At 38.1% G+C, this 25,841-nt stretch overlaps 2 protein-coding genes across 52 annotated transcripts in view; one reads left to right on the top strand and one right to left on the bottom strand.

Annotated features, from left to right (window-relative positions):
* TMEM165 (transmembrane protein 165) overlaps window positions 1-25,841 on the top strand; it is a 59,663-nt gene that overhangs the window by 15,979 nt on the left and 17,843 nt on the right. The window contains exons 3-6 of one of the 2 annotated variants that reach the window (XM_059067593.2): window positions 3,240-3,415; window positions 3,972-4,154; window positions 8,020-8,125; window positions 8,854-9,971. In XM_059067593.2, coding sequence (XP_058923576.1) covers window positions 3,240-3,415; window positions 3,972-4,154; window positions 8,020-8,125; window positions 8,854-8,930 — 542 coding nt within the window. In that variant the 3' untranslated portion in view covers window positions 8,931-9,971. Of the gene's footprint in view, window positions 1-3,239; window positions 3,416-3,971; window positions 4,155-8,019; window positions 8,126-8,853; window positions 9,972-25,841 lie in introns of those variants that run through there. The other variant, XM_067036146.1, reaches the window with a different exon arrangement.
* The window catches only part of CLOCK (clock circadian regulator), a 161,551-nt gene that overhangs the window by 11,896 nt on the left and 123,814 nt on the right, over window positions 1-25,841 (bottom strand). For 44 of the 50 annotated variants that reach the window (XM_067036135.1, XM_059067586.2, XM_059067582.2 and 41 more), the window contains 2 exons: window positions 21,734-21,980; window positions 16,955-18,820 (listed from right to left, as the gene is read on the bottom strand). In XM_067036135.1, coding sequence (XP_066892236.1) covers window positions 18,641-18,820; window positions 21,734-21,980 — 427 coding nt within the window. In that variant the 3' untranslated portion in view covers window positions 16,955-18,640. Of the gene's footprint in view, window positions 1-13,645; window positions 18,821-21,733; window positions 21,981-25,841 lie in introns of those variants that run through there. The other 6 variants (XM_059067590.2, XM_059067581.2, XM_067036131.1 and 3 more) reach the window with 4 other exon arrangements.

Below are 25,841 nucleotides of genomic sequence, written 5' to 3' on the forward strand. Positions count from 1 at the left end.
CCTTATAGGAAACTTGTATAAGACAGGGAAGACCCAAAGCCCCGTCTCTGGTTTATGATGCCTTGACTGGGGATACCAGTATTTCAGACCCTCTCTTTGGTGCCCTAGGGTATCTTTCCATACTGTGGGAAACGCACCATAGGTGCTGGATGAAAGGCATCTTTGTAGAGTGAGCAGAGAGCAGCTGTGAAGAAGGGACGTGAGAAAGGAGAACCCGCACAGCTCCTCAGGTACAAGCATGTTTTCAGGCACATGAGTTTTGGGGAAAAGTACCCATGGAAGCTGAACTTCTGCAAATAGATTCTTTCACAAACTGTTCATCTGTTTTCCGCTGGAAAGTCTGTGTTTTAAAGGCTTCAGTAATCAGCTTTCGTTATTACAGAGTTCAGTTTTCATTTTAATGAGCCCCTCAGGCCACATTCATGGGCATTCTCATCCTTTTATTCTCTTGGCTTCTAAGACACCCCCTGCTTCGAGTTATAGTCTTATCCCTCTGAGAAAAAAAACAAAAAACAAAAACGGTACCATAAATATTGATATTCCCCACAGTTTTATCCTTGGCCCATTTTTTCCCCTTACACTAATGTTCTTGTGCCAAGTGTTTTCAGTTTAATTACTTGTAAATCAGTGATTTCTGACTTGATGCAAATCACTTGCTTAAAGAGAAATAACCCCTCCTTGTTCACAGAACCAAAGTACTCGACTGTCTGAGGAAAGGCTTCCAAAGAAAGAGGAAATTGAGGGACAGTAACCAGGGGAAGAAGAGGTTATAGTGCCAGATCGTTTTTTTCTCTCCATAGAGATGTCAAGGCAGAAAACATGGGATTGTGTCAGTAAATAGTTCTTTCAGATTATCTGAAGGTAAAAGGAAAAGCCAAATTTAGGAGACTTTAAAAGTTTTGCTGTGTCGCTATTTAAAATTTTAAAAACCTTTTATGGAAAATACTTTAAATTTACAAAGTTGCAAAAATAAAATAGTACAAGAACACCTATATACCTTTTATCCAGATTCACCTGTTAACATTTTACCACATTTGCTTTAGCATTTGTGACCTATCCCTTCATAGCTGAATAAAATTCTGTGTATACACACAGAATTTATATATCTCTAGGTGTATAATATATGTACATATACACACAGTTTATATATCTATAGAGAAATAAAGTACATAGACACATATCTTTATAGACATATATTGATACATTACTCTATCATCCATATTTTAATTTTGTCAGTTGATCTAAAATATTCTTTCTAGCAGTTTTTTCCTTCCTGTAGAGAATCTAGTCTAGGTCAGGTGGTACATTAAGTTCTTTTCAGTCTTTTAATCTGAAATATTTGTATAGTCTTTTCTTATGTGTTCTGTAATATTTTTCTAAGATACATCCGCCTCCCCTTTAATGGGCTGTTCCTCATTTTGTGTTTGTGTGATGTTTCCTCATGACTAGATTGAGGTTATGCATTCTTGACTAGAACACTGTATAGGTGATGCATGTCCCTCTTAAAAGAGTGTCACATCTGGTAGCACATGATGTCCATTTGACCCTCACTGATGATATTAATTTTGATCACCCTGTCAGGATTTCTCTTTGTATACTGTTTGTTTTCTTCCCTTGCAATTAATATGTAATCTTTAGGGAGACACTTTAAGACAATACAAATACCCTGTTCCCCATAGTTTAGCATCAGTTGATGACTCTTACATGATCTGAATTTCACCTTGATGCTTGCAAAATGATGGCTAATTCCAGTACCCCATCCACATTTACCAGTGGGCCCTGGCATGCTACTCTAAGATAAAGAGCTCACCTCACCTCCCATTGGTTTGTCTGTTTATTATCAATATAAATTCATGAACTCCTTTTTTTCAGTGGTTTATAATTAATTACTTAACTATATTGTTCTTAAATTGTCCCAGATGTGGCTGGCGGCTAGGAGCCCCTCCAGCCTGACTCCTGTGTCCTTGTGACATGCTATTATGTGCGTTTGTTCTTCCTTACTTTCTAGTATAACAGGATAGTGCAGGCTCATCTTGTACCTGCTCTGCCCAGTCCTGGAATTAGCCATTTCTCTGAGGAGCCTTTTAGTCGGGAATGTATTAGAAATCAAGATCTGGGTGCAAAGTTGGCTCATTGTTATTGAGATGTCTTGGTTTCTTGGCCTCTTCAGTGGACAGAACTAGAAAATATATGTCTGTATTATGTGTGTGTGTGCGGGTACATATACACACATACCTATGTAACTTGGATATAGATATGCACATAAGCATAGGTTTACATTTCTAAACATGATTTTAAAGTCTTTTTCATTTTGTAATATAATGAAGCAAGGAATGCTTTACCTATGCAGTTATATTTTTGATGTTCAAGCAGTTTTTTAAGTGTTGTGTCCATTTTATAAAAAGAGCTGGTGAAGTAAAGAGTAATTGCATTTGTTATATATATGCAAATACCCTCTGGCCCTTCCATAGTTTTTAATTACTAACTTCATATTACCAATGTGAATGTGTTTCACAGTTAGGATTTAGGTTCTTGATATATTGATAGTTCCAAGTGTAGTTTTTTTGTATAATTTATACAATTGTCCCTCTGTACTTGATGATAGGAATAAGTTTGAATAAGTTTGTCTGTTATGTTACATATATGCGAGTTTGTATGGATATATATGTATATGTATAGATATGGAATTATTAGTTTTCTTTCATAAGATATACTTATTTTTAAATAGTTGGAAAGAAACAGTTTGAATAATGCCACATGAGAATCTTGTCGTGATTCTTCAGTACAGAAGTTTGTAATTTAAAGATTTGTGATGAAGAAATATCACATAGGGCAGTGGCATAGCTTCCAGGTTATTAGATCATGGGATCCATAGAGGGCATCAAAGTTAACCTCCTAACTAAAGTACTGTGCCCTGCACGACCTGTGGCGAGCCAGCCCCCGGCGGGTGTCTGAAGAGGAGATGATCATCTCATGAGAGATACATGTGGAAGCCCTGCCACCTCAACCTGCACCACTGATTTCTTGCTAAGCTGTGATGAGTCATTGGCTAGAGCTAAGGGTTCAATATTGGTGGAGGAAAAGAAGTAGAGTTTAAGGTTATTATGTAATAGCTGAGCTTCTAATGTGAACCATTTTCCCTTTAGAGCAGTGGTAAATGATGACTTCTGAAGTTAACTGTTTCTTTGGTTGGTGTATAATGTGCTAATTAACCAATACACCACTGCACTTTCTTGCAGTTTTGTTTGGCTATGCCACCACAGTCATCCCCAGGGTGTATACATACTATGTTTCAACTGCATTATTTGCCATTTTTGGCATTAGAATGCTTCGGGAAGGCTTAAAGATGAGTCCAGATGAAGGTCAAGAGGAACTAGAAGAAGTTCAAGCAGAATTAAAGAAAAAAGATGAAGAAGTAAGTCAAAGCACTGTTAAACATCTGGACCAAAAAGGCACTCATCTATTAAGAGTAAACACTATCCAGAGGTTTTCCAATAGTCATCCATATCTGTGATGTGTGTGGGCTACACAGAAATAGCTTATTTTGTTTAGTTTCCTTTCTTACATCTGGCTGTGATAGGACTGGGTTAGTGTGAATGTGGTAGAGAAAGGACTCGGGATGAACACTGAACACCTGTAATCAAGTTCCTTAATTAGACTGACTATAAGCTCCTGAAAAGCAGGAACTGTCGTTTATAATTTTACCTGTTTCTTTCCACAGCATCTAGGATAACGAGTGATCAGTAAATATTGTTTATTTCATTGGGAAGAAATGGAAACATTGAGAATATAGCCATTTGTTGCTATGTGAGACCAGTGGTTCAAAAGAGAAGTTTGGGGTCACATAACTTTAGTTTCTCAGAGCATATTTCCATGGAATTTAAACACAAGAAAGATTAAGTAATTTTGTGCTCTATTGACTTGGTTCCTAGAATTAATGTCTTGTTTTTTTTTTTTTTTTTGAAATTTAGTTTCAGCGAACCAAACTCTTAAATGGACCAGGAGATGTTGAAACGGGTACAAACACAACAATACCTCAGAAAAAGTGGCTGCATTTTATTTCACCCATCTTTGTTCAAGCTCTTACATTAACATTCTTAGCAGAATGGGGTGATCGCTCTCAACTAACTACAATTGTTTTGGCAGCTAGAGAGGTGAGTGGTACTTGGAGACTGCTTCTGTATTAAAACTAAGCATAACTAATGTTACTTTGCTCCAGAGGTCACGGGACAGAGTCAGGGTGGGTCAAGGGAAGACTTCATATGCTAGACTGTTTTAGATCTAATAATGCTGCTGCTCTTTAAAACTGACCTCCCAGGTTCTACAGTCGGTCGGATTACTCTCTTTTGACTCCTCTTCCCTTCAATTTTGCCAAAATGATGGTGTGGCAGTTGTTTTGGCTTAGCTTTTTCTTTTCTCAGAAACTTCCTTTGTGTACTTTATGTTGAGAACATCAATTGGTATATTATTATTGAAGGCCGATTTGGCAATAAATACCTAATGCCTTAAAAGTAGGTATCTTTGGCTTCTTCTGTTCCTTGTGCTAAAAAACTAATTTGAGTGTTGTAGAGGTTACTTAGAAAACTTAAGTCTTAGCCCCAGGTTACTCAGTCCTAGGATGTTAAGCCAGAAGAGACTTCAGATTATCTTGTTCTAGGCTTTGCTCTACAGATAAGATTCTGAGGCCCAGAGAGGCTAGGTGACTTGTCCGAGGACATAAGCTAGTTGGTAGCAGGGACAAGGACTAGAGCCGAGGCTGTCTGCCTTCTAGGCTTTTCTGCTGTATCTTGTTCATAGTTGTCAGCTGCCACTCTCTGTAAAAGATAACTGTTTATTGGGAAAGTGTTTAACCCTTATTTCTTTTGAGGGGAGTAAAGTTGTACATGAGGTGTCTGTTATTGTTCACACTGATTGATGGTTGTGGGATGGAAGGCTGCTGCTGCTTTTCAGCTCTTCTTGATCTTAACTAATGCTATTTCTTATATTTTTATATCTATGAAATTATATTGTTTTTAATCAGATGCTAAGATTTTTAGATAGCAAGCTTGATTTGAATTTATTTTTAACAACTCCTAGGAAATATCTACCATAAAAGAACAAGTGCCTCAACATAGGCTGCAGTTCAAAATATAAAACAAGAGTTGAGAGCCAGGGCTAAGATAGTTGAGGATGGGCTGTTTTGTCAGAGAAGCCTCAAAAATGTGGAAAAAAAGGAACTCGGTTTTTCATTTGAGTCCCATATTTAAAAATAAGCTTTCTTTTAAAATGTAATTTTAATGGCTTTGACCTGTATTTTTCTTGGTCTCCAGCCTTTTTTATTGGCATTCAGATTGTCAGAATTGGGACTTGAAAGCAAGTGATCATTCTGTGGCGGTTGGTTCTGCCATGTGAGCTGTTGTGACGGCAGAATCATTGCATTTTTCTTAATACTGTCGTCTAAACGGCACGAGCGACCTGGGACAGGCTTGAGACTCCCGGAGCCCCTGGGGTCTGCTCCCTGCCAGCAGTGTGGCACCTGCGGCCTGGGGTTGAGTCTCTGGCCATGTGAGCACATCACTGCAGCGTCTACTTCCAGGGTGGCTCTGGGCTGAAACAAAGTGATACACGTAGGGTCCCTACCGTGGGGAGCGCTCGGTGTCAGCCACCTTCCATGCTGCAGCACCACGGGCACATGGAATGGGCTCTTCACGAGCACAGATGCAGTTGTCTATCTTTGTTACTTTAATCTTCCTAATTTTTTTGGTAACTTTTTTGTACAACCCATGCAGTAGTCTAGTCCAGTCCATTTTAGTCTGAACTTCATTTCTGCTCCCAGTAGAATTCAGTGTTCTCACTTTGGATGTCACAGAATCCTAGTAATACCTTTGAGATGTTAATGGGTACTAAGCAAAAAAAAAAAAAAAAAAAAAAAATTGAGGAAAAAGTTTCCAGGGTCAAATAAATTTGGCAAATAATATAAATAGAATGAAACCATCTTCTGGGATATTAGTTTTAGAGGTTATAACAGAATTTAGGAAATGTGGTCCCACTCTTCCATTCCTCACAGACAGTGTTTCCAGCTCTCTCCATTTCCCCAGTCCACACACAACACTGCCCACCCCAGCAAATAGGCCTACCTGCCACTTCACAGAGGAAAGCATTAGTTATTGTTTCTTCATTGCCACCCATCACAGTGGGTCCTTTCCCACCTGTATTCTGGGTTCCAGCCCCCTGTGCTCCCACTTACAGCTTAAATCTTGGCCTTTCTTTGTTTTTTGTTTGTTTGTTTTGTGTGTGTGTGGTACACGGGCCTCTCACTGTTGTGGCCTCTCCCACCGCGGAGCACAGGCTCCGGACGCGCAGGCTCAGCGGCCATGGCTCACGGGCCCAGCCGCTCCCCGGCATGTGGGATCTTTCCGGACCGGGGCACGAACCCATGTCTCCTGCATCGGCAGGGGGACTCTCAACCACTGCGCCACCAGGGAAGCCCTTGGCCTTTCTTCCAGCCTGATTTTGTGAGCATATGCACAGGTTTTTCTCATCTAAAGAAGTTTTACCCCTTCCTCAATTCTGCTTCTCTTCCAAATATAAGCCTCTTCCTCCCCCACTTCCCTTAGTTTCAGAGGGCTTGGCTGTGATGGGAACAGGAGTTGGCTCTACTTCCTTGCTTACTAAACCCACTGGGCTCTAGTTTCTGACTCACCGGTTGATTTGGTGCTTTAAGTTCACTGCAGCCACCAGTGGGGCTTGCCTTGGTCATCTTGGGAGGCTAATTGCTTGGCCACCTGTTCAGTCTCCCTTGGGCTCTTCTTCCCCTGTCAGCTCTTCAGTGTTGCTTTCCTCATGATCGCATCGTCAGCACTCTCCTACATTCTCTCCTGGGGTTATTGTATTCAGTCCCCTCACTTCTTCATTGAACGCAACTGATTCTTGAACTTCCTTACTTTTAACTCCTGTTGGCAGCCACAAACCCTTTCTTCCTTGCTTCCTCTACCTTTTAAATCACATTGGTATTGCTATAATTCATCTGGAGAATGACGGGTGAGGAACTCAAGTGTCAGGCCTGATATTTTTCACTCCTGCCACTCACTTATCACTAAGGTATGTCAGTAGTGCCTCAGTTTCTCTCGAATCCATCTGTTTTTCTCTGCCTAGTCTCCCATGCCCATCCAGGCCAGCATTGTCTCTTCCCAGGGCTATTGCAGTAGCCTCTCAATTGATCACTTTGCCTTCAGTCTTCTTCTCCTCCAGTTCACTCTCTAGACTCGACTTTTAAAGCATAACCTGTCACTCCCCAGATAAAAACCAGTGTCTTAAAAAGTCTAAACTCTAAGCTTATACAGGTCCTTCAGGACCCAGCCCCCTCCTACCTTCATGGGCCTCCTCCTCTTGTGACTCACTGGTTCTCTCTAGAAACACTCAAGTGCTCCACAGCTGCCTCTTGCTGCTGGCCTGCTGCCAGTTCAGGTGCTCCCGCTTGTTCTTCAGGGCTGTCTTTTCTGGAAAACTTTCACTGGTCTTCCCAATCTGAGTGCCTCCAGTTTGCTTTGGTGGCAGGTGTTTATTGAATGAATACTGTGTCCTGACACTGAGCTAAAGCACTGGGACACAGTGGAGACTGAGAGGCAGGGTCTCTGTTCTTAGGAAGCACAGTCAGACTACACTCTTATGTAGTTTCTGGACAGTATCAAATACCACCTGAGGGAAGAGGTGTCTAGGGTAGGTCTCCTTAGCACTCATCACTTAAGAGCTAAATAGTGCCTGTGAAGTAAGTTCAACAACTGCTGAAAGGTTGAATTAAGTTACTTTGATCTTACACATTGATTTGAGTTCATTCTCCTTTTATCTCTAGTCCTAGGTATAATTGGAACGTATTCCTTCAAGCAGCCATAACACTTTTCGTAAATTATAAAGCTGAATTCATAGAACTGTTTTATGCTTTTTTTGTTGTTGTTACTGACCTCTATTTTCATTGCTTGATCGTTATCTTTCTCAGGTAGCAGTTTCAACCTTGGTTTTAAATTAATGGTATGTTTCCAGGACCCCTATGGCGTAGCGGTGGGTGGAACAGTGGGACACTGCCTCTGCACTGGGCTCGCAGTAATTGGAGGAAGAATGATAGCACAAAAAATCTCTGTCAGAACTGGTAAGTCTCCCTCTCTCTCTTTTTTTAAATTAGAAAGAAAATGCCATTTATTTTAACTTTTAGAATCACTGAGGTTAGCAAAGAGAGTGTTTCTTCTGAAGTAGACTTGGTCTTTACTACGATAATCTCTTAGAGGTCCAGCGTACTGGCCCTGCTGTGGCAAACATGGCCTGTTTTTCACGTGGAGGTGTTAGTAAAATACAGAACCATCTCAAAGCATTACTGGATTCATAGTAGCTTTTTGTCAACATATTTAAGTCAGTGAAACAACCCTGTGGAAATACGAGAACTTTTTAGCTTTGAAAATGTCTTTGGGATTGGGAATCATAGATGGAGACCATATTTACTGATTCAGCTGAAAATTTCCTACGTAGCTGATAGATCTTAAAGATGGAATAAAAAGTTTCTTTGCTAGTCAGAAGTTGTTGAAAATTCTTTTATATAATTGGGTTTTAAGATGAGTTATAGTTCTATTGTTGTTTGTCAGCACTGTTTCAATTTAATAATTCTGTTAGTAAAAGAGTGCTGGAAAATAAACTGATTCTTAACTGTTCAGAGTCGGGCATGTTAAGTATTTTGCCGTGGAAATGAGGTTTGAAGTGTTTCTAATTTTTTCAAGTATTCCTAATTTGTTTTTAATGTTAGTTTACTAGATTAGAAGAATAATAGGCAACATCAGGGCTTATTTAGAGGAATTTTGCCTTAAACATTTTTCCGTTCTCTTACAGTGACAATTATAGGAGGCATCGTATTTTTGGCGTTTGCATTTTCTGCACTATTTATAAGTCCTGATTCTGGTTTTTAACACGATACTGTTCGTTTATATTTAGTCTAAGATAGGTGAACTATGTACATAGTGTATATTATAACTAAAAGTGATGGAAAATACTGTATTTTGTAGCATTGATTTGTGAGTTTCACCCATTTAATGAAGTATTATGTCCAAGAGAAATAATCACTGATTCTATTTGCAAAATGGGTATTTAAAAAAAAAAACCCTGATATCTAAGTGTGGATTTTTTCTTTTCTCCAGCATAATTATGTTAATATGGTCTCCTTGTCTTGGCCGGGGGCGAGGTGAGAGTGTATATAGAGAGCCATTGTTCGGCAGGGGGTCTGCCACTTGATTCTCTTTCAGCACTGACCCCTTTGTAAGGAAATATGAGTTTTGTCCTGAATAACTGAGGTGTTTTACGGTGTTTGTTTACCTTAAAATTTTTCCTGGGGAAAAGAATGAATTAATTTCTATCATCTATCTATCTATCTATCATCTATCTATCATCTATCAATCTATCTTTTAAAACATTTTCCTGAGCCAGTAAGCAGTGGTTTATCAGAATAATCAGAAGTCTTTTCAAAATTAGGGGTTTTTTTGTTTTGTTTTGTTTTTGTGGTACGCGGGCCTCTCACTGTTGTGGCCTCTCCCATTGCGAAGCACAGGCTCCGACGTGCAGGCTCAGTGGTCATGGCTCACGGGCCCAGCCGCTCCGCAGTATGTGGGATCCTCCCGGACCGGGGCACAAACCCGTGTCCCCTGCATCGGCAGGTGGACTCTCAACCACTGCGCCACTAGGAAAGCCCAGGTTTTTGTTTGTTTGTGTGTTTTTTTTTAAGAGCAAGAGAAATGTATTGCTGTTAATAACATGACAAGAATTGTCTGCCAGGTCCATTCTTCCTCTTTTTTTCAATTGGGTAGGAAACCCAATATAATAACAGTCAATATTTGACCATGTGGAATTACCAAATTAAAAGAGAATACTGTGAGTGTATTCATATTTTTTCTATATTGAATAAACAATGTAACAAAGATATAACATAAATAAAAATGATATGACCGGTGCTTGTTTTTCCTTGTGTGTTATGCAAGTTCATAACTTCCTAATTTATCAAATCATTAACATTTATAGACCAGTTTCTAAAGTTGATATAAAAAACAGTAGCCAAGCATTGTTCTAAAGCACTGTCTTAACCATCACACAGTTAGTTCTGTGAGGGAGTAGCTACTAATAAAAAGTTAAAAAAAAAAAAAAAAAAGGGTTAACTCATCCAGGGTTACATGGTAGAGCAGGGAGTCAAGCCAGACAGTTTACTTCTAGAGACCATAATCACTGATTATGGTGAAGGGCACCTCATGTTCTCAGAGCAACTTCAGTAATCACTGTCATTTAAGTAAGTCTCTTCTAACTTGAGTACTAACTGTTCCGTCCAAGCAGCATAACTGTTTTCTCCCAGCCTCATGCTGTATTACCATATACAATAACACTACCATCAGAAGCCTCTAGAGACCTGAAGGGACAGTTCTATAGAAACTCCCACATGTTCCTTGTGTGAAGAGCAGACCCAGAGCAAGTCAGGTTTACTGAGCTATACTACAAAGTTCACAATGTACAATCACTTGTAACTTGAACAGATTGTGAAATAATCTCGCTAATCACCCAGCATTCTCAATACAGCTATCATTCTGCAGTAGTAACCATTACTGTGAGGAGATCTAAAAGTGTCAGTTAAAAAGGAGCAGTTCACATATTTCTGAAAAAGTCATTTTTAGAAACTTTTAAGGAATTCTCTACCATGAAAAGTGTGTGTTACAGGGTAAAGAAACCACAATGTCCATGAGTTAAGATAAAGCACTTCAAAGAAATCTCAGGTTAAATCCTGAAACTACACCAGAATTCTCTGTAGTTAAATACCCCTAATACTGCCTTAGATTATTACAAACAGAATAAGTGAGGAATTGCATTATTTATTTTCCAAGAATAGAAAGGATAATTCCTTGTTAGAAAGTAGCTGGTACCATCATAGCCCAGACCTGGAAGTGCAGGCCGCCTGGTACCAGCACCAGCGTAACGGCGAATAACAGCAAAGCTTTCTGAGGCACCACAATCTTGTAACAGGACACAACTACTCAGAGAATTTGGCAGCTCAGACCTTAGCTACAAGGTAAAAATTGCTAATGCAGTTACACTCCATTGCTGAATAAAAGAGAGGAAAATGTCATTGGTAGTGCTTTTAAAATATTTAATATTCTTTAAAATCCAAAATAATGTGATTCTTACAAGTTATGTGCCACATAAAGCAGGTGTTATTTCTTTGAGAAATGCAGGTGATACCGGAAAACATAGCACTGAGGTATTTTTTATTTTTAAAACTGAATAAGGAAACAGTGAATCTAATTAATTTTACATTTATAAAAAAAATGCTACTGCTTGGCTCTTTTGCTATAATTTTAGGTTCTGAATACATTACAAGAGTATGGGAAAGAGCATTATAATAGTACATATAGTTTTTAAAAACTGTGCACATCATAACCTGGAAAAATGATCATACAGCAAGAGGCCTGAGTGGAGGTAGGCTAATAACACTTTACCTGTTCTCAAAGGACAGCCTTGAGAAACAAGTGTGACCAATTGTAACACCAAATTAAAATGGCAATATTAAATAAGTAACAAAATGATCCGCATTTTATATAATATTGAATTTCCAAACATAGCTCATGAAAATCAGCAGAGAACCTATTATAGCACCGTTGAAACCATTCATTATCCCATTGTGCTTCTGTGTAATTTAGGATTGGGGCTGAAGATATTACTTGGAAAATGTCAGTCTTGTTTTTGTAAATCAATCTGGATTTCAATGAAATGTTTCCTTTAGGAAAAAAAGGTATTCTTAGCCATTTATAGCTCCACCCTTTCAGAAGGAAGAATGACAGGCTATATCTAATTTTAATTTAAAACCAAGAACCAAGCAGTAAGGACACATCAATGTCAAGAGTAGTACACTAAGAACCACACAGAACATTAGAAAGAATTTGGTGTGTGTTTTTACAATTACCAACTGATGTTAAATTAACAATTAAAAATTTACAGAGATAAAACTTTCTTTTTTTTTGCACTAACTGGTTTCAATACAGCACTGAATTTAACTTGTCTTTGGGCTTCAGTCTTTACATAGAATGAATGTGCAAGTGCCATACTGAGCACCTTCCCCAACTTACACCATGATAAAACAGATTTCAGAGTAATTCTAGGATGATCTAAATTACAGCTGTTCTGGCTGACATCTATAAAGGAGAAGGACATTTCCTGGCCAAATTCTTTTTTTGTTTGTTTGATGGTGATTGTCCGGTTACATAATACATCAATCTGAAGATAACAGAGCTTTCCTAACATTTTAACTCTTTAGTATTGGTACAACCATTGCCAGCAGTGAATCTGTACCAGTATAGGCCAACTTCAAAATACACATCATAAAACATCTGAATATAGTTTTTAAAGCAATGTCACCGTTTGTTTCCTCAGGAACTAAAAAGCATACATTTAAAAACATCATATCTCCAATTTAACCCTTAAGAGTCAAGAAACATTTTTTATATCATTAAATCCAACTTGTGGTTGACCTCCTTTAATTACCATTCTCCAAGGGATCCCAAAAGCTAGAGTGTGCTCTGGACCTGGGCTGTGGGACTCAAGAACTACTCTGGGAGCCCTAAGGTGGGGAATTCTGTTCCAATACAGACCAGCAAGAAGTATCCTCAAATTTCTAGGCCTCAAATGTTCAAACACTGCTTTATTGGACAATGCTGTGTATGGAGGTTTGGTGTGGCTTTGTTTTTAAAGGACCAAGCAACACTACACTATATAAACACAGCAAATATTTTTTGTAGAAGACTTTGCAGTATTCCACCTATATTTAAGGACTTTAGATGGACTTTAATATGGATATGATAGTGACAGCCATTAGAAGATGCTGTTTTAATAACATTTTCCCAAATGGGCAAAACAGGCAACGTGTGTTTTGGGTTCTGTCATACTGGCGTTTGGCTGTGTTGGGGAAGTTATCGTATTAAAAGTGCCCATAAACTAGAAAAGGCAGCAAGTGAAACTAGAAAAAAGTTGGAGCTATATGAAGCAGATTTGAAAGGAGTTACCTTTACTGTTTCCTATCTAAGTTGAGAACAGCAGGGAAGCACAGGGGCATCTGGACTGGGGCTCCACTGCTGTCCTGAAGTGGAACAGGTTCTGATCGCCATGAAGAGGCATCGCAAGGGCTAAGGACTGCACCCCAGACAGGAAGAGCCAGTCCTCCACATAGAAGATTACAAGGCAAAACAAAACAAACCACAATTAAATACACTGTGAAATCACTCTGATGAGAAAACAGAACACAAAGGTATTTAAAAATATAAATAAATACATTTAGCCATTTTTATTCAAGAAACCCAGAGAACTGCTTTCAAAGCAATTGCTTCTTTAAAAACCACTTTCTGAATTCTCCCATAAATACTATTTTGATTGTCACTTAATGCAGCACCTCAGTATTTGCTGGTGGTGGTGATGGACTTTAACTTAATACCTCTTCATAAACTATTTCACTAAAGAACGTTTCCCTAGGAAAACTCAGGCAGCTTACAAAATATTGTTAAATACTCAAAAACAGAACCTGCAAAGTATTATTTTATTTAACAAAAACAAGGAATGTAGTGTTAAATTATGACATGGGGAAAAAGTATGCAAAACAGTCACATGGAAAGAAAGTGTTTTAATTTTTAATATCCACGTTTGCTTAATTTCTTGTGAGCTGTTCAATACTGTTTCAAACATCCTGAATTAATAACTGTACCAACAAAATTCATCCCCAGTGTTTCCACAGGAGACATTAAAATATGACCATTTTTTTTTTCCTTTTCTTCAACCAAAGTAGTCTTTCTCAGTCCTTTCTGTGCAAAAATATTACAAGAGTAATTCAAATGGAAACACTGAAATGACATGCCAACATTTCAGAGCACATTTTAAACACCCAGAATAATTCTTGAAATTACTGTATTCTAAATTATGACTACCAATCACTTTTAAGTTAGTTCTATACATCTATTCACACTGATGCAATTCTCCTAGACCTCTGAAAATAAACAGGCTCATTGGTCTCTTTTGGTGTCCACACAATAGGCAAGATAGGTTTACAATAGTGTCTAAATGGAGCTAGGCATCCACAGTCTCTTGACTCCACCACATTCAAAACAAAAGTCAAAGTTCATTTGGCTACCATGAAATCACTCCCATAAACCTACTATGGTTCACTGGATCTAAACATTTCTCAGAAATGTGTCATTTAAAAATTTCATCTAAGTGATGATTCGGGGATCCTTTAGAAATGGTAATATCTAAGATAATAAACTTTATCAAAATGAGTAATTGCAATAAAGTGCTTGTTACCTTTCAAAATGATGCTTTTAGACTGTGGTGTGTTGTCTGCAAAGTGTGTGCTATTCCTATATAAAGGATCCCCAGGCATGAGAGTTGGGTCTTCTCACCTGTCTCAGAAAGCAGCAGCACTATCTTTTGGTAGGCTGACAATAGGCACATTACCCATGCGGATGAGGCTAAGCTAGAGCTATGGCAAAAGGGGAAGTAAATTAGAAAAGTGGGGAGGCATGTGAAGGGTTCCTATTATATTCATAGTTATATACAAATATATTAAATATGCTATAAAAATAGTCAACTCTTTTCCTTTGCAATTACTTCAGAAGCTCCTTTCAGAAGAATGCTCACCCACCCCAAACAAAAGACTCTTTTCCTCCAATCACTATAAAATGGCAAGTGCCTTTGTGCTGTTTCTTTTCCTCTGTTTAAAAATTCCAATCAGCTTATTCCTGGCTAGACTCACTCAGCAATAATAATATCCAGTGTTTATACCTTCCAACACTGACTCCCGAGGGACTAAGAACAGGGTCACAGACATTGGAAAGGTTATAGACTTGAATGAGTTTTACACAAATGTTCGTCAACAAACTTTCAATTACCAAAGAAATATAGGGAAAGAAAAAAAGTAGAAATGGGCAATACCAGAGCAAAATGCTATTTGCAGTCCACTTAAAAAGAAAAAAAAAAGGCTACCTCAATGTCGTGGAGACATTTTAAAACACGTTGAGTAACTTCCAGTTTAAAATAATTTTCACCTGTCTGTGTAGAGCCGGCAAATAGAGTACTATTTTAAGGGGCCCCTTCCTAAGGCTTCTTGAACAAGGGTTCATCTCCCTTCAACAAGCAGTGCCCTTAACTAACTGCAAGCAGACCGCTTTAAGGCAATGACCAACAACCCAAGCACTTCTGAAGAATTACAATAACACTTTCACGAATCTACACTGAGAATTCTACAACAAACTATTCAAAGTCACTGGCATCCTTTTATTACTAGTACATTCCTAAACCAGATTTACGTGACAAAGCAGAGCACAGGACTCAAATTACCCCCTCAACTTGGGACAGAGTTGGGAGACTGAACTGTAGTATTTACTCACACGCTACCCCCATCTTCCCCCATATTTGCTTTTCTGCCAATACTTTCACTCAAAAAATGAAGTGCTTTTGAGTGTCTTGGTTCTGGTTTGACACCACTCTCGGCAGCAACTTTATTAACCCTTACAGTCCTCACTGGTAGTTGTTAAAACAACAACAGTGACTCACCCAGTGCCACAGCAGTCCAAAGAAGATAACACCTAATGACTGCCACCCAGAATAAAGTGTTTTTTAGGAAAAACTGAGTATCTATGAGAGTAAAGCAGAGGGAAGATAAGATTTTTAAGTAGTTGAAAGGTGTTCCTATTTGGTATTTTTTCATGACTTAGATTTGGATTTTAATTAACAACTTTGGCTACAGAAATGAATGGAGAACAGGCAACTACTGAATCTTCATCAGAATGCTCAAGTCTCAATTCATGGAGGAGGGGACAGGGACTGCTTTGCAGTCCAAGTTCCAGGGAAGCAGGAGGAAAACAAAATTAAAGGAGGAGCTGAGAGGCAGTTACTAGCTCTTCTGATCCAACATTTCATTCTGACAGCAAAAGAAAAGCAGCCAGCTGCTCCTGTAAGTGTAGCAACCAATTCTAAGCAGGAAAAAAATGAGCTGTGAGCAACAGCAGGAATTATAAAGCAAAATCTTGTCTAATTTTCTTTCCCACATATTTGTGAGGATGGAAAAATGCTTGAAGGGACTGGTGGAGGAGAATGTGCATAAACAGTGTACAGATTTACCTTGTGGCTTGTGTTAACCTAAGTACACAGTACTCACGGTTCACCATCTTTCTTTTTACACATGGGACTTAGAAAATAAACCTTAATATAATAGTTCATATCTTTTGTTTGCTAAATCTGTATCACTACATATTGCCAATAAATAAATGAGGCACAACTCAGATATATATGGAATGGCATGATAAGGTTAAGAAAGGCAATTTGAAAGGGGAAAAAAATACTGTTGCCATACTCTACAACATCAATGTTGCCCACATGTATATATGCTCAAGTACACAGATATTCTGACATTTATTCTTGACATTCATGAGAAAGTCAGATGATCATTTAGCTAGAAGAGGAGCTCCTTGATATGTTAATTACTGATTGGCATCTAGTAACACTTCTTTTGTAGAAGGGTAGGTACCAAGTCTCTTTGGTTGTTTTCAACATTAATTTTCTAGTTTATGTGTGGCCAGGCATGGTTTTCTACAGAAAGACAAAGTATACCCCTTAAGGATGATAGCAAAGCTGAGAACAGAAAAGTCTTAAGAACCGACTGAGAGTTCCCCTGACTCCTTTATCTAGCAATTCTGTACTAGATTATTTTCATTGCTGAAAACTTTTCTATTTAGCAACCTCAATTCTGTTACACATTTTCTTTTAAGGTCAATTTTGATTTATTATAGCTTGCTGTCTTCCCTTTCCTCAGTAATAATTTTTGATATTCTAATAAGACATTTTCCCATTAATTTTCCTTTGTTCTGTAGTTATAAATTTAATTATTAGTACCATAAAATCTATAAAATGCTTTTTTTTTAATGTATGTAATTCTGGTTGGAACTTACTACCTTTAGAATGTATTAACAAATGAAATCTTAGTTCATGTTTATGAAGCATGTGAGCTACAATATTCTATAGTGCTGTAGTGAAGGCAAAGCCAATTCCTACCCCTTCTTTTTTCTTCACAGGATTTTCAGATCACATTGAGCAAATATTTACTGGTAGTTCCTAAATGACTATATAGCTTTAAGGAAAATGATGATTTAGCAAAACAACTTTGTGATCACATTAGTAACTCTGATGTATCATTAGGATGTCATCTTTTATTTCAAAATTATTTGTACCTCTAAACCAAGAGACTCAAAGCAGTCTTCATTAGAAACTTAATGGCACTGACACCCACATGCTATTAAAAATGTACCAAGATTTCAAAACTGCTACTGAAACCAGACGGTGAGTTCAAGATGGTGAGTTATCACCTGAATCAAAATCAAGGCACTATGGGTTTTTTTTTTGTTTTTTGTTTTTTCCTCAAATAACCCTGAATCATTTCTGACTAAAAGAAGCATTGAAATTGTGGGGATAATAAAAATGTTCCAACAAATCCTAAAAGTTAAAATTCCCACCAGTGAGAACATTAAAAAGTGCCTAAAATATTTTGTGTGCAAATTCACTCCTATAACTGAAACATTCTTGAAATTACTTTCAGGCTTCTTAAAAACCATTTACACAACTATTTCCAACTATGAACTAGATCAAAACATGTGAACAAAACTCCCAACCATCTTAAAATAAAGCAGTGCAAATCCTATTTTCAAACATAATTGAAAAATAATGAAATGAGGGATATTTCTGAGTAACTTTAAAATCCTGTTTCAAATAATTTAACCTGAAAAAAAAAATCCATTCCCAGCAGCACATCATACCTCACTGAACAAACTGTGACATCACAGCCAAAGTATGAACAAAAAAAGACTTGTGCCCCGGAAAACTGAAGAGAACACTACTGTATGGTAAACAAAAGGGAAGAGAGGATGTATTAGTTTGCACATGGTGTCAGAATCTAAGGAAACGTACTCATACCTAAATGAGGAGATAATGCTTTCATGCAGCATACAAAATGTTTTGCTTTCTCTCCTTTTATCCAGACATATACATAATATTATTTTTACAGCATCTGTACATAGAGAATTTAAACTCATACAACATTCTGAAATTAATTACTATTCCATCATTATCCGAAAAGGGAGAGGGGTTGGGGAAGGGGGCCTACTGAGTCTACTGGACTGTCTTCATGGCATCATTGTAAAGCAAACCCCTGACATGGCAGTGGTGTATCCTCTGTAACACTTGAAAACAGGCACAGAACCACTCAAAGTTACTAACATTGTTAGTGCCTTTCTTATTCACTGGAGGTCATGTTTCATAGCTGAGTTTCTTAACATTTGGCAATATACTCTTTTTCCACCAAAAAATATCTGGGCAAGTAAAAACACTGTCAGAATTGGCTATGGCCCTATGATCATCTCCTGCTGGCTGGTACTTAATGCACATCCGCAGCACGAGGCAGCATTTTCTCTGCTAACTAATTCCAGGAACTAGAACACTCAATACTGCATCTCATGAAACCACTGGAACTTTTCATCCTATCCTCAGATCATCCGAGCAACTTTTTTATGGACCACCCCCTTTCTCCCTTGAGGGCAGAAAGGAAGCGTGTGTGCTACTGTGGTTGAACCTTGGAAGGATCAGTCAAACTGTCAGTCCTGCGCCGATTCAGCTGCTGCTGTTGCTGAGACTGGTGCTGCTGGTGATGTGACTGAGGGAAAGTGCTCTGCTGTAGTGGAAATGCAGCAGAGAGGATAAGCTGAGTTGAAGGGTTCCCATGGAGCAATCTAGAAGTCTAAAAAAACAAATGGATTATGCAACACTGCTTTACCCCCACTATACTGTCTACATTAAGGTTTACTCAACTTTTTCACTCTCTGCAGGAACAAAATCTGTACATAAGTTTTGCTTTCTCATTTAAAAATAATATTTTGGAAAATGCTAATGAGGATTTCCCTCTTCATGAAAGTATAACAGAATTTCATTTTTTAAAAGGAAACTGAGCTAGAGGTTTTATGGTACAGAAAGCAATCTATGCCCTGAGACAAACCACACATATTCTTTCACTTTATATGCCCTGAAGACCACATTTTAAACAGATGATACAATTTAAGCATCGCTAAGAGCATATGAAACATGAACATTCTGAGGTCAAACAGACAACACCTTCTGCACAGGCTTTTTAATTGGTGACAGCAGCAGTTCAGTGGCCAAGTGCATGGGCCCTGAGGTACACTGCCTGGGTTCAAACTCTGGCTGCCCCATTTACCCGATGTGTAACTTGGTCAAGCTACTTACATCTCTGGGCCTCAGTTTCTTCATTTACAAAATAAGGATAATCACAGTACCTCCCACAATGGGTTTTTGTGAAGATCAAATATTAACATTATTATTATTTAAAAGTACCATAAAAATGAGGGCAGGCAAAGTCAGAGACTTATGTCCTATAGGTAGCAGTACGATGTAACAAAGAAAAAGCAAAACAAAAAACGAGCGAGCAATCTGAAGTCAGAAGCCCTGGCTTTGAGTTTTGCTCTGCTATTTTTTTTTTTTTTTTTTTTTTTTTTTGCGGTACACGAGCCTCCCACTGTTGTGGCCTCTCCCGTTGCGGAGCACAGGTTCCGGACGCGCAGGTTCAGCGGCCATGGCTCACGGGCCCAGCCGCTCTGCGGCATGTGGGATCCTCCCGGACCGGGGTACGAACCCGTGTCCCCTGCATCGGCAGGTGGGCCCTCAACCACTGCGCCACCAGGAAAGCCCTGCTCTGCTATTTATTAGCTGTGTGGCCTTGGGCAAGTGTCAAGTCCATGAACTTCAGTTTCTTTTGCCTAATTGCTCCTTCTAGAGATATAAAGGAAACTAGCCAAAAGAAAGTGAAAGTCTTTCCTCACTATTGACAATACATCTTGATGCAGGGTTCATAATTTTAAACTGGAACTATGATAGGTGATTTCTGCAAATGTATATGAAGGACACCTGCACATGCACACAAAAGGACAGATCTTTGAAACTTTAAGGCCATTAAGCTTTGCTAAGGACCTGGAGACTTTTTCTTTTTCCCTTTGTTATTAGGAAAAGCTTTTGTAAGATAAAGAACTCAGGGTATTTTTGAGCCTTACAGGGTTACAACAGAGGTACACTTTGGAACTAGGTGTTATATAACCAGAAAAGACAAATTGTGTATTTCTATCTATATATGAGTGTATTTCTAAAGGGTATTGCCTATCTTATTTCTTTAGTGGTCCCATGTCTTTGGAATGTTTTTTAGAAGTGGAAGAGAATGTTCATTCTTTTAAGAGCCCTCGTTCCCTGAGAGACTTAGAAAACTGAGCTCTTAAGGAAAGTCTTCTCCCTTTCTAAGCTTTTTTTTTTCCTTTCTAAGCTTTTGCTTAGTTTTCATTGAATACATTTCCCCTAGAGAATAGTTTATAACTTATTATAAATTCTTGTCATTAATTCATTTGTAACAATAGCTAACCCAGTCATTAATGGCTGCATTGTAGGCTTAAGGTCTAAGGGGTTGTATGATTCTCAGAGATATTTAGGCAACTAACCTCTTTTAGTTTAGCACATCACCAAGTTCAGAATTATATTTGTACCAGAACACCAATGGCGATAAATTAACACTGTATTTATGTCTGAGTATACAGTATAACACTGAATCTTCTAATCATACCATATGCTGTATAACTTTAAAACTGATGATATGTACCTGGCATACATGGAATGGTATCCAGCACAAATCTAGGCTTAGCCTACATTCAAAATTGCTGGCCTTTTAGACCAGTCAGGAAAAAGCTGGATTTCCAGATGTCATAGTCTGCTACCGTGTACCCCAATGAGGGTACTGAGGTCCAGAAATTTGTCCTGCTGATTTCTTTGCTGAGGATCCCGATCTAGGTGACTTTGTTCTGCACCCTTTAGATAAGTAGATTCTGTCTGATATACCCACATGAGATCTGTGTCTGCATTTTGGTTAATCTGAGTGTCTATTAATACATTTATCAAGACAGTGGTCATAAAATAAAGCTAGTTATGTGCCTTATACCATACTCAGTGATTTGCATGCTTCTTTTACCCATGAGATATTAACTACTAGCACCTCCATATTACAGATGAGGAAACTGAATTTTAGCAAGTTGAGTAACCTGCCAAAGTTCACACAGTATGTGGTACAGCAGTGACTCAATCTCAGCGCAGCCTATGCCTCCACAGTATATCTCCTCTGATGTTAATTTATTAGCAAAAAGTTACTATAAAATTTAATCCAATAAAATAATTTAAGATAATGCCTAAATTAATTTTTTTTAAAATCCCTTTCAACACCTCTGCCCTGTAGAGAGTACAGCTTGATGGGCCACTAGGAAAACAAGAGAAGAGAGAAAGGTGCCTTTGCTTGAATTCCAGAAACTCTAGCCAGAGAGAGCTCTATGTAAAGTACCTTGATATGGGCAAGAAGCAGCCACTTACTCTATCCAGCAGTTCAGACGGTGGGGTATCTCCACGGCAAGGTTAAAGGTTTTCCAAAGACAGAACAAGAGAAGAAAAAACAGCCAACTGGGATAAGCTTTCTGTCTTTATATAAATTTAAGTCGTACAATGAGCCTTTATGGACTTCTCAGATCATTTAAAAAATATTCCTTTAATCCTTAATTTCACTCCATAAAAGTAAACAGGTCTGGGACAGCTTCCCCACGGGGAGAATTACCTGTAAAAACTGTTGCGGCGGTTGAGCCAGCTGCGCCTGCGGTGGCTGCTGAACTGCAGGGAGCTGCTGTTCCTGGGAACTCTGCTGCTGCGTGACCGGCAGTGTCTGTGACTGCGGCGGTTGTGGAGCAAAGGTAGGGTAGGCAGTCACCACCTGACCCATAAGCATAGCGCTGGGCACCACGACCGCCCCGCAGGCTACAGGAGCAGTTACTAACTTGGTCACAAGCTGCTGACCTTGAGAAAACCTGTTAGGAGGAAAGAACGGGAAAGGAAATCAGAAGTATAAGGTATACAGTATGAAAGGCGGTAGGCTGAACATTTCTCTAAGATAATACCCATGATATTGCCAATGAACTGATAGGGTATAACTCTAAGATAATCCCCTTTTAATACTGCCATATTAAAAGCTGTACGTTCCAATTTTGTTTCATGTTTTTAAAGATTCCCTTTGGGATATCAGTGAAACAAAAATGTGTAGAGCAAAATGAAGTGATCACAAACAAAATACAAAACTTTTTTTGATATCCACATGCAAAAGAATGAAATTTGACCTTTACGTCATATATAAAAATTAACTCCAAATGGATTAAAGACCTAAACATAAATGTTGAAACTATTTAACTCTTGGAACAAAACATAGGAGGAAAGTTTCATGACACTGGATCGGGCAAGAATTTCTTGGATATGACACTAAAAGCACAGACAACAAAAGAAAAAATAGATAAACTGTACAACAAAATTAAAAATGTTTATGTATCAAAGGACACTATCAACACAGTGAAAGGGCACTCCACAGAGTGGGAGAAAATATTTGCAAATCATACATCTATCTAATAAGGGGTTAATAACTAGAAAATATAAAGCAATCCTACAATGCAGGAACAAACACACACTCTGATTAAAAAATGGCCAAGAGTCTTGAAAAGATATTTCTTCAAAGACGATATACAAATGGTCAAAAAGCACTGAAAAGAGGCTCAACATCACTGATCATTAGGGAAATGCACATCAAAACCACTAGGAGATACCACTTCACATCCATTAGGATGGCTACTATCAAACAAAGTGTTGACAAGGGTGTGGAGAAATTGGAACCTTTGTGCACTGTTGGTGGGAATGTAAAGTGGTTCATCCACTATGGAAAACAGTATGGTGGTTTTTTTTTCAAATATATTAAAAATTTAACTACCATATGATCCAGCAATTCCAATTCTAGACATATACTCAAAACAACTGAAAACAGGGACTCAAATAAATACTTGTACACCCATGTTCATAGCAGCTATTCAAAACAGTCAAAAGATGGATACAACCCAAGTGTCCATCAGTAGATGAATGGATCAACAAAATGTGGTATATACATCACAATGGAATATTATTTAGCCTTAAAAAGGAAGAAAATGCTGACACATACTATAACATGGATGAACCTTGAGGACATCATGCCAAGTGAAATGAGCCAGTTAGAAAAGACACATATTATATGATTACATTTATATGAGGTATCTAGAGTAGTCAAACTCACAGACTTATGTGCTTAGAAAGTAGAATGGTGGTTCCCAGGAGCTAGGGGGTAGAGGAGTGAGGAGTTATCGTCTGATGGATACAGATTTTTAGTTTGGGAAGAAGAAAATATTCTGGTGATTGATGGTAGTGATTGTCACAATGGTGTGAATGCAGTCATGTCAATGAACTGTACATGTGAAAATGGTTAACACAGTAAATATTATGTTATGTATATTCTACCACACACAAAAAAATTTAACCTGATAAAAATATCAACTTTTTTCTTTTTATAAAATTACTAGGTACTTGGGAGGTAGGTATATGTGACACATGATTTTGCTAATCAAAATAAACTAATCAAAATAAAGCGGTCGTAAGGGAATTTTTAAAAAACTCTCTAGGTTTACAGATGTTTACATTGCAAGTTGTATCTTATAAACATAATTCAAAACTAAGTGACATTCTAACAGTACATAAAAATACTCAATTTATAAATTTATCAAGGAGCAGAGTACCCACTGTGTTACAATTCACTAATATTCCCTCCCACCCACCTTCCTTCTTCCACAGTCCTTAATAAAAGGACAACAACAATAAACAATGCCTCTTCAGGGAACAGTATTATTTCTATCTGCCTTTTCTGTGAGACGAAGTTAGTTTCCAACACAGGTCATCAAGGTGAGGAAATTGAGACATGACTCTACTGTCGATTTAGCATGACACAGCTGCAATTACAAACTTCAAAGCACATAACTACGATTAAACTTAGGACATATACATACTTTATATGCTCCGCAAGACAAAATAAATCTATTCTGAATCCATTCCAAATCTTAAAAATAAAATACTGTATATTATATACTTCAGGACCAAATGCATTATTTAATGCAAAAACATATATAGTAAAAAATTTACCTGTAAAGAAAGCACAAAGAAACAAATAACATTACAAAGTGGCTTAATCATAGAAGTGCTAAGCACTAACTTCTCTGTAATCTTAAAAGTAATTAGTATCTGAATTGTCCAACTGCCCACTGGTAAACTATGAGACTACCTCATCCCTCTCTGGCACTAAAAGAGTCTGCAATCTACTGTGGCTTAAGTTCTGTGCCTTTGTATATACTCCTACCTTTGCCTAGAACACCCTCCTGGACTCCCTGCCACTCGCATATCCAAAGCCAAGCTCTTTAAGACTCAGGTCATGTATCTCCTCCCTGAAGCTTTCCCTGACCACACTCCTCTCTTCATCTGCTTGCCTCAACCCATAAAACTGCTCACTTTCTCCTTTCTAAAGACGTAGTAAGGATTTATCACATCAAACAATATTGATTATTTACCTTTCTATGGCTTTGACTAGTCTGATCTTTCTCCTGGGATAAAGAATATACCATACTCATCTAAGTAGGCACTCAAATGTTTGCTGAAGCATGTTTTTCCCCCTTCAAAAAACAGCTGTCTACAAATAATTGCTAAATTGTGTCCTCCCAAATGCATGTCAACATTCTACGTTAATGGATTTTCCCTTGGGCTTTAAAACTAGTCCACTATATTTCTGTGGAGCATATTCATAATACTTCCTTTCAGAAGTCAAAGCTGAAATCTGGACTTTTTAACTTGAAGGAACTGAGGTCCAAAGAGAAGAAATGAGTTTCTCTCTGCTCTTATTGCTTCTGCAATCCTGCAGCTTCTTTACTCTCTGGAAATTATTAATAGAACTTTAATAAAATCTATTACATAGTCTAATACAACAACAAGGTTTTATTATAAAAGCAGCAGCCTACTTATATTGTACTAAAATAAGTAAAAAATAAAATGTATTTAGGGCTTCCCTGGTGGCACAGTGGTTGAGGGTCTGCCTGCTGACGCTGGGGACATGGGTTCATGCCCCAGTCCAGGAAGATCCCACATGCCGCGGAGCGGCTAGGTCCGTGAGCCATGGCCACTGAGCCTGCGCATCCAGAGCTTGTGCTCCGCAATGGGAGGCCACGACAGTGAGAGGCCCGCGTACCGGAAAAAAAAAAAAGTATTTAAAATATAATTAAGACTAGAAATCCTATAGTTGTTGAAAGACTCCTTCCTAATATTCAAAAAGGGTATTTCTTCATAATATTTGTTTCTAAGTCAGCTATTTGGATGACTAAAATAAGTCACAGATGGCAGTTTTTCTAGAAGTGCCCACAGAACATATGTTAAAGCACTTGAGCTTTGAAATCAGACACCCAGGCTTGAATTCAGATACCCTTCTTCACTCCCTTAACAGCTATAGACCCTTGACCAAATTATTAAAAACTCACTTTATTCTTACCTGGGAAATAAAAGACCCTAACACCTATTTTTTAAAAAAATAAAAATTAAATAAATGAGATAATATATTTTGAGCATTTAGTACAGTACTTAACAAAAATCAAGAAAGGTGAGCTACTCTTACTCCATAACACATATCAACTATGGTAGCAAACACCCTAACCATTTGTTACTACACTGACAACTCACCAGCATCTGTACTGAAATGATAAAAGTTTTATAGTGACATAGACAAACCCTATTATAAAACTTGTGTAACAGTGTGCTGTAGAATTTGGATTCTACAGTATTTGTAA

Source organism: Kogia breviceps, chromosome 6 (assembly GCF_026419965.1).
Source record: "Kogia breviceps isolate mKogBre1 chromosome 6, mKogBre1 haplotype 1, whole genome shotgun sequence".
NCBI classification, from domain to species: domain Eukaryota; kingdom Metazoa; phylum Chordata; class Mammalia; order Artiodactyla; family Physeteridae; genus Kogia; species Kogia breviceps.